Source organism: Budorcas taxicolor, chromosome 25, assembly GCF_023091745.1.
Source record: "Budorcas taxicolor isolate Tak-1 chromosome 25, Takin1.1, whole genome shotgun sequence".
Classification (NCBI taxonomy): Eukaryota; Metazoa; Chordata; class Mammalia; order Artiodactyla; family Bovidae; genus Budorcas; species Budorcas taxicolor.
Window position 1 is genome coordinate 37,358,420 of NC_068934.1, and position 9,407 is coordinate 37,367,826.

Below are 9,407 nucleotides of genomic sequence, written 5' to 3' on the forward strand. Positions count from 1 at the left end.
TGAGTCAGCGGTAAAGTTTCCATCCAGCCTTGCCTTCAGATTCCCTAAATGTTTTCCCAATCCTCTTGTCTTCCAAAAATGGGTCCCTCTCTTCCTTCTTCTGCCTGCACATTCTCTTTCCCAGGAGACCGGGTTCTTAGGAAAAGCAACTGCGGCTGTTTACGTGGGACTAGTCTTATCACAAGTAAATGCGCCAATGCGCTTTGCGCATGCGCCTAGTGAGCCCAGGCCCCACCCCACCCCCCGGACTCCACCCACTCCTCTTCGCCCGTCACCAACATGGCCTCTGCGGCAATAGCCTCTCTTGCCAGGCACAGACGTGGCGACTTCTGACGTCATAGGACGGCGCCGGTAGTCCCGGAGGCTGCACGTGGGCTCGGAGTTGGTCCTGGAGCCATGGATACGCCGCTGAGACGCAGCCGGCGGCTTGAAGGCCTAAAGCCTGAGTCTCCGGAGAACCCCACCTCAGTTTTGCGGGTGAGACGGGCCCTTGTGGAATTCGAGTCGAACCCAGAAGAAACGGAGGAGCCTAGGTCTCCACCGGGCCTGGGATCTCCCAGTCGTCAGCCGGAGACAAGCCCAGGATCACCTAGTCTGCGGAAGGGGCCAGCCTTGGGGTCCCCTCGAAAGCAGCCAGAGCTGGATTCAGGGTCCCCCCAAGGTCAGCGAGATCCAGACCTGAATTTTCCCCAAAGTCAGCCGGAATCGAGTCCTGAATCCCACCTACTTCAGACAAAGCCAAGTGAGGAGTCACCAAAGTTCTCCCAGAACCAAGGAGAAGCGGACTCGGAGTTGCCCAAGAGTAAGGAGGAGCCGACCCCGGGGTGCCCTCGACATCAGTTGCAGCAGGACTCAGGTTCACTAGAGCCTTTCCCCGGTCAGAAAGCACCTGGTCCCGAGCCCTCGAAGCCACTACAGGAGCTGACACCGCGGTCGCCCGGCTCCCCACGGGATCAGCATGAGCCGGGCAAGCCACCTGCAGCTGGAGAGCCGGCGAGAGAAGGCCCCGCGCCAAAGAAGCGAGAAGGTTCTTCGGCCCAGGCCCCAGCGTCCAAGAAGCCGAAGAAGGAGGTTCCTGTGATCCCGAAGGGGAAGCCCAAGTCTGGGCGGGTGTGGAAGGACCGCTCAAAGAAGAGGTGAAGTGGGGGACAACAGGGCAGCATTGGGGTTTTGTGTGGTGCTGGGGCCTGGGTGCAGTCTGGAGATAGGCCATGGGTTAAACAGAGCTCACATCAGTGGGAAGTCACACAAACATGTCATTATAACCCGAATGTGGTAAAATGCACTGAAATCTCAGGCAGGGGTGTCCTCAAAGGACCCCTGGATAGCACTCTCCTGTCTGTGTTCATTCAACACAATTTTATCTTTGTCTCCTCCTTCTTTAATAATGGGGCAGAAGCAAGTATTCCAGCAAGGGAGGTCTTCATGGACCAACATCCATTACAGTTATTTGCCTTTTTAATAAAGGCGTTAATAAGCACCTAGTATAAAGGATGCTACTAAGCATTCTAGTACCTATTGTTCAGGGGAAGGGCCTTTCAAACAGGGACCAGCATGCATCTTGGCATTTAATCTACCCATCAGCTCTCTGAAAACAGCAGGCATTAGGATTATCCTCATTTTACATGTGAGGACCTCTTGGCTCAGGGAGGCTAAATGAGTGGTAGAGGCAGGACCTAAACACAGATCTGACTCTGAAGGCTGCATGAAGCCTTTTACCTATACTCTATAGATCCACCTTGCACTGGATTACAACCTTCTTTGTTTCTTTTTAATTTTTTATTGGAGTATAGTTGATTAACAATGTTGTGTTAGTCTCAGGTGTACAGCAAAGTGATTCAGTTATACATATACCTGTATCCATTCTTTTTCAAATTCTTTCCCCATTTAGGTTGTGACATAGTATTGAGCAGAGTTCCCTGTGCTGTACAGTAGGTCCTTGGGGCTATCCATTTTAAATACAGCAGTGTGTACATGTCAATCCCAAACCCCCTAACTTATCCCTTCTAAAGGGTATGCATGAGGTCATGTCTTTCTGTACTGCAGGCAGTGAGTACTCAGTTAAATGCTTGTTGAATGAAGGAACAAAGAGGCTCAGCTGATTAAGGAAGTGTTTAGGCTGCCAGTAAGGAGGGGTCCTGGGAAATCCCATGGACAGAGGAGCCTGGCAGGCTACAGTCCATGGAGTCACAAAAGAGTCAGACAAGACTTAGCAACTAAACAACAATAAAACCACCTGGCAGGCAGGAACTTGTGACAGTGAGGGACCACGGGGAAGGCAGTGATTTTAAGGAAGAAGCAGAAATGTACTAAGAATTGACTGTATATCATGCTTTGTGTGCTAGGCCTTTTGCAGATGTCATATTGCTGAATCCCCTGAAGCCCAAGGCAGTGGGAATTATTCCCCTCCCCCATTAAGTGGAGAAGAATCTAAAACAGGGAGTAATTTCCTATAAGTCACCAATCAGAGACTTTGGACTGTTGGACTTGGAGAAGTGGGTGGTGGCACTGCCCTTCCACATCGATGCCAGCAGGTCCCAGAGGATCCTGAGGCCACTGATGGCCAGGCAGGACCAGATGAAGAGGGAAGAGGGTGATGAGCAAGTTGAGTGTGGGAGCCTGGTACTTGGGAGGTGGAGGAGGGAGATGAGCTCGCTGAGCAAGAGGGGGCTGCCTGCACCCACGAACAGGCTCAGCAGAGGATACCAAGAAGCGAGAGAAACAGGGTATTTTGTCCCAGCTTACGGCATGAAACCCTTCCTGACTTCCTGTTGTTTGCCTGGAGATGTGCTCCGGACTTCTCCCTCTCCTCACTGAGCATCACTCACGCTGACCTCGCCTCCGTGTGCCCCTGTGGGTGATGCTTCCTCCCAGCTCAGGACCTTTGCACATACTGTTCTGCTATTGAAAGGCTGTCCCCCTGGCCAATCCCTGCTCATCTCTCAGGGCTCAGCTTAAACATCGCTTCCTGGGAAAAGCCCTCTTTTTCCAGCCCAACAAGGATCAAGTCCTCAAGCTGTGTGTTGTCATTGTACCTTATACTTCTCTTTTGTTAACACCCCCACTTGCACAAATGCTTGTTTAGTTGTGTGATTCTTGTGGGCTGCCAGCTTCCCCTCTAGGCCAGAGGCTTCAGGAAAGAGGGGATTTACCTTTAATGGCTGGATTCCCCCAGAGCCCAGCACATGCTAGACACTGAGCTGAACAAGTAGATGAATGAAAACAAAAGGCAGTTCATTCATTTAACCAATTTTCATTGCATCAAGCTAGGGTCTGGGGGTAAGCGTGGCTGTAAACAAAACATTCTGGTTGTGAGAAACGAGTAACCAACCCATAGTATATCAGTAACAAGTAAAAGAGCAGAGAGTGTGGGCCGTTGTCACAGTGATTGGAGATAACTTCACTGCCCCGGGGATGTGAGCAGAGGCTTGAATGAACATATCGGAAAAGAGTATCCAGGCAAGGGGAACAGGAAGTCCAGAGGCAAGCTTGTGCTCCCCTTTTTGAGAAATAGTCCAGAGGCTTCATCAGTGGGCATTGGGGGCACCGTAGGAGGAGAGTGGTCAGAGGGGTCACCGGGCCAGGTCACGCGGGTCCTTGTAGGGACCCAAGTGCACAACGGAGCCATGGGGAGTATTGAGCAAAAGAGTGATTCAATATGACCTCTGGGAGGACCAGTGTGGCCTGTAGAGGACAGACTGTTCCGAGGGCTGGGGCGAGAGCAGGGAGACCAGCTGCTGTGGTAGAATTAAAGCACCTTCAGAAGCTACACCAGGCCTGTGGATAAGGCCAGAAGGGCAGTGGAATGGGTGTTTGGAATCTTTGAGGAAGCAGCTCTGGCGGTTGGTGAGTGAGCTCTAAGATCAGAAGGTGGGGGGTGGGGTGGGGAGGCCAGCACCTACTACGGCTGTGGGGGGATGGGGTGGGGGGTGTTTGAGGGAGGCAGCCAAGGCTGGGAAGGCCCACCTCCCGTATCCAGGCCCAATGCCCCCTTCTGCCCAGTCTTCCCTGAGTGAGCCAGCTCCCATCTCTAAAGGGTGGATTCACTGGGCACCTACTATGTGCAAAGCACTGGGCTAAGTGCTTCTCGGGCTGAGAGTCACTAACCCTCCCACCACCCTTTGCAATGGCAGTGGCCCTCGTCTCCAGGTAACACAGACTCAGAGAGGCTGCCTGGCCGACTGTCACACAGGTAGTAAGTGGTGGATCCACACCTGGCTTCCTTCAATCTTTAGGTAAACGCAATGCTCTGAGACTGTACTGCCTCAGTGTCTTCTCCATCAGTCACCTATGGCTGTTTAAATTTAAATAACTTACAATTCAAGTTCAAAATTCAGTTTCCTGGTCATTAGCCACCTTTCAAATGCTCAGCAGCCAGTGTGACTTGACGCTCCCTGATTGGCCAGTGTAGATAAAGGGCGTCTCCACTGCTGCCCCAGGGGGGATTCAGCACGAGTCCTGCCTGAGGCTCCGTGTGTCCAGCTCCCCTCTGTCTTGTCCCTTTGGGGGCCTCGTGCCCCAGTCTGAGATGCCCGGATGTAAGGGCAGGGAGGGGGTCCATGCAGCAGGCCCTTGGGGAGGGCGACAGGGAGCAGTCGGGGGTGGGCTGGGGTAGGGCAGGCAGAACTGGGGAGAGGGGGAAGCAGGCTGAGGATGGACAGGCCTGGGGTCAGGGTCCAGGCTGTATGTGCCAGACTCCTAGGGAGCAGGCAGGGGGAGAGACGAACTGGAAGAGCAGTATTGAGCCTTCCCCGGGGGTGGGAGTGGGGCCTCTGCGCGGTGCCCACTGCAGCCTTCAGAGCCCTGCTTACTGTGACCATGTGGGCTGTGATACAGTGGATGTGGATAAACAGGAGCTCTGGAAAGTCAAGAAATTATTGAGGGAGGTGGAAAGGCCACTACGAAAGGATCTGTTGAGAAGGAAAGAAGGCCCGTGGGACACCCGCACCCAAGGTTTCAAATCGTTCAGGAAAAAAAAGGGAGGGGCATGGTTGCAGAAACCCCCAGGCCCGTGTCACCAGTCAAGGCAGCCCTCAGCATTTGCCTGGGCTTGTTCCTCGTTCCTTCTTGCTCCTCAAAGTGTTTTTCCTTTTTCCTGGAAGATTTTACAGTGTATCCTACATAGGTCGTCCAACCCCTAGATCCTGGTGGTTCTTACAGAGGTGATCTCGCTCCTCCTGTGACCTTGTCACTGCCACCCTAGAATACCCAGACTTCCCTGATGTTGCCTAGCTCGCACTCCGTGTTCACATTGCCCCTGCTGGGAAGAGAGACTCTGCATCACTGCAGGGGACTGTGACCATTTACATGTTCTCAGATGAAACGGGCACCCCAGTAGGGAGTGAACCCTGCTCCAGAGGCGTCCACACCCAGGCCCCCTGCACTGGGGCAGAGCAGTGGAGCTTGGTAGCAGAGGCCGTTTGGCCTGGACCTTTGATCACAGACTGCTCCTCAGGAGCAGGATGACCCAGAGCAATTATTTAGCCTCTCTGAGCCTTGGTCAGCACCTCTGTAAAGTGGAGAGAATGAGAGTACCCGCCTTAGGCACATAACCGGGGCTTCAGAAATGGCCTTGGGTGTGATTGGGAGCCCTTTCCTGCCCCAGGCCTGGACAGTCAACTGCCTGGGAAGCTGGCAGGTGGGGAGGTGATTCTGACTGCGTTCTGGGGAAGAAGGCCCAGAGCCGAGAGGAGGGAGGAAAGCAGGCATCGCACTGGCTCCTTGAACACCCGCTCCCCCCATCCAGGTTTTCCCAGATGGTTCAGGACAAGCCCCTGCGCACATCCTGGCAGCGGAAGATGAAGGACCGGCAGGAGAGGAAGCTGGCCAAGGACTTCGCCCGGCACCTGGAGGAGGAGAAGGAGCGGCGCCGGCAGGTGAGGGGTGGGCCGGGCAGGGGGCTGAGCGGGTGTTGGCCGTAACAGGGGCAACTGGGGAGAGGAGCTGTCCTCTAACCCAGAGACCTTGGGAAGACAGGGAGCTGGGCCAGAAGCAGAAGCGCAGTCCAGGACCCCAGGGTAGGGAAGCCCAGTGGAACATCACATTTAGCCAGGAGGCTTATGTGAGCCCCAGGGATGGGAGGAGGCTGAGGATGAAGACCCCTGGTTCCTCACTGGTGATCAGAGCATTCAGTGAGATGGGCTCAGGGGTCCCTGCCCTGGACCTGCTCTGATGGGAAGAGCTGACGAATCGGGGGCTTTATCCTGGGTGGTGTTGCCAATGTCCTCTGAGACACAGCTCCCATACAGCAGAGAGGGCTGCCTGCAGAATCCTCCAGTCCTCCCTGACACTCAACCCAAGGCCACAAATGTCCCTTAGAGGTTCATGCCCAACCTCTTTAATCTCCAGGAAGCACCAGCAGGCAGCATCCAGAGAGAGGGAGGTGCTGGTGTTGGTTCACCAGGAGCAGAGAGATCAGTGGGACCTTACTCACCTGGGGGCCCCAGGGGCCCCCAAAGAGTCAGACACCTCACCCCCAGCTTGTGGTCCCTGCCCACCCACCCTCAAGGGAAGAGGTGGGCCAGTCACTCAGTCATCTGTCCCCCGTCTTGAGTCGCCCCAGCTCAGCTCCTGTGGCAGAGACCTTGCAGATGGTGTGGGTGCCGCCATGTTCTGGGGCCTTATCTCACTTCCTGTGCAGCCCTGGCTCTCTCTTGGGCAAGACAGAACCTTCTTGTCACCATCCTCTTCAGGGGTGCCCCTGCCCAGCCCCCAGCCCAGACCTTCCCCAGGCTCTGGGGAGCTCAAGTGTCACTTCTCCTTTCTCCCCACGGGCCCAGGCTACCCCTTCTACCTTGAGTTGCCAAAGCCTAAAGAGGCCCCTGACTACACACAGCCTCGAGGCTGCCATCCCTGCCCCGGGCCCACCAGGGACAGTAGTCAGCGTAGCCATTCCAGAGGAAGACTCCACCTAGATTCACCTTCTAAGTGTCCCCAGTGGGCCGGTACAGATCCAAGCCCTGTGTATGTATTCGTTCATTTAGTCCTCAAAGCAATCTCATGTAATCACATCTTCACTTTAAAGATAGGCGGTAGAGGCCCAGAGCTTAAACCACTTGGCCAAAGTCCCCATTTAGGAAGTAGCAGCGTTAGGATTCAGACTGAGCCAGATCGCTCTGAGGTCTCTTCTCTGTAGCTTTCACCCTTCCTAGCCCTGCACTGGGGAGACCCTTGGGAAGCCAGCCTCACCCTTGCCCTTGCATTCTGGGGGCTCGTGGACTTTAAGGAGGAGGGGGACACTGAGAGGATGGAAATGACGGGAGCGGCCAGTGATCCTTTCTCCCCGGGCGGCAGTTGATGAGGGGCATGGTGCAAAGGACCACTGTCCACGTGAGCCTGCGTTTCCAGGTGGGGTACTACCCATGTCTTACGCCTGATCGGGTGCCCACCTTCTCAGGCGGAGTCAGGAACTTCCTGCTACAGCAGGCCTCTGGGTGGTGGTCCCACGGGCAAAGGGATAGTTTCCTCGCTGGCTCTCCACGCCCACAGCACCAGGAGCAACCGGGAGCTGGGATAGGTGGCCCTTTGGCCCTCCTCCCTGGGAATTCTCTCAGCTCTCACTGCCTGGGAGACCGGGGCCACCTCAGCACCCAGACCCATACATATTTCCTTCCCCTTTGTGTCCAGGAGAAGAAGGAACGCCGTGCTGAGAACCTGAGACGCCGCCTAGAGAACGAGCGGAAGGCGGAGATCGTCCAAGTGGTGAGTGTCACCCTGTCTGGGGGATAGGCTGGATGTCGGGTTCCAGACACCCTGGCGCCGCTTCCTCATGGCCCCCCGCTTACGCCACAATCCCAGGCCCCTGCAGTGACCTCCCTTTCCTTGGGGAATGAGGTGGAAAGCCTGGCCACACTGATGCCCTCCCCTCAACCATCCCCAGATCCGAAACCCCGCCAAGCTCAAGCGGGCGAAGAAGAAGCAGCTGCGATCCATCGAGAAGCGGGACACGCTGGCTCAGCTGCAGAAGCAGCCGCCACAGCGGCCGGCCACCAAGGTCTGAGCTCAGGACGGCCGAGGTCTTTGGTGGCCAACCACCGTGTCACACACGGCAGCCCCCGGGCCACTGGCCACATGCCTCTGTTGACCCAGCACTCTGGCTCTGTGGCTCCCAAACAGGGGCTCCAGGCTCCACCCGAGCCGGGGCTCTGAGCCTTCAAGGGCCATCGGGCAAGTCTCTGTGGAGCGGACAGAGCCTGGAACCTCCATCCTGGAACAGAGACTGGAAGACAGAAAAGGGTCAGCCCTCTCCTCCCCCACTTCCGACCACTGCCCTCTTCTTTCCAAGTGCCTTCAAACTGAGAAGAGTAATTTCTGCTTCCTCAGGGAGCTGAAGACTGGAGGGTGGCTTCCCAAAATGTGTGGGCTCTGTCCCAGGGCCTTGGGTCCAACCCGGGCCAGGAGACCGGAAGTCAGGAATCTAGCTCCTCCCTGAACCTTTCCAAAGGTTGTTTTGGATCCCTCTGCAGCCCACTGACCCTGTCACCCAGCAGACTAAATCGAACTCTACCACACTTTGCAACACTTTAAGTTAAAATGGGGTGGGGAAGGTGTTTTTCAGGGGGGGCAGTGTCTCTCTATCTCCCCCTTTCCTGTCCCAGACTCTGCAGAAGCCCCCAGAAATCTGATTAATTGATGCCATCCAGTCTCCAGCAAAAAATCTTTATTGAACGCCTGCTGGGTACCAGCACAATTCTAGGTGGCAGGGAATATAGACAAAAGTCCCTGTCCTCAAGGAGCTTTCATTCTGATGGATAAAACATAATAAACAACTAAAGTGTATCGTGTGTCAGATGGCGCCAAGTGCTGAGTGAAGCAAGGGAGCAGGGCTGAGGGAACATGGGTGAGGCATCAGGATGGGATGTCTGTTCAGTCAGCTGTCCATCAACTGTTCGTTTGCCTAGTATGGGAATAAATGAATAAACACTGGGAGCCCTGAACCATGTCCCAAAAGTTTCTGACCCGGCTCTTCCATGGGTATTCCATCAGCCAGACGTGTACTGCACCAAATGCACCAGGCCTGGGATGCTGAGCCAAACAGACAGGATAGTGGAGGTGCAGCGGTAAGTTACCCCTCGCACCTGCCAACTGAGGGTCAGAGCTGCAGGCCATGTGAGGTCAGGAGGAGAGGGATGCACAGATCTGGGGGTTACCAGCATTCCCCAGAGGGCATCCCACAGAACTGAAGGCTGGCACATCAGGTGAGCTCAGAAAAAGGGCTGTGGTCTTGGAGGTTGCCAGGCACATTCAAACACTATAGACCTCAGTACAGATACTGACTGTACTTTAACTAGGCCAGATTTCCCAAACATTTGACCATAGCACCCCTTGCTTTTGCCATTTTGGGCAGTGCTGGGGCAGACAGATGGAGGCTCCCATGCAGCTTACTATCTTAAGGACCTTGGGTATGG

At 55.1% G+C, this 9,407-nt stretch overlaps 1 protein-coding gene across 1 annotated transcript; it reads left to right on the forward strand.

Moving 5' to 3' along the window:
* Positions 1–276: 276 nt before the first annotated feature.
* On the forward strand, positions 277–8,859 carry CCDC86 (coiled-coil domain containing 86). Its single transcript, XM_052661968.1, has 4 exons — positions 277–1,136; positions 5,747–5,876; positions 7,627–7,701; positions 7,880–8,859. The coding sequence occupies exons 1-4, from the start codon at positions 397–399 to the stop codon at positions 7,997–7,999; spliced, it is 1,065 nt and encodes a 354-aa protein (XP_052517928.1). The 5' UTR covers positions 277–396; the 3' UTR covers positions 8,000–8,859.
* The last annotated feature ends 548 nt before the right edge of the window (positions 8,860–9,407 follow it).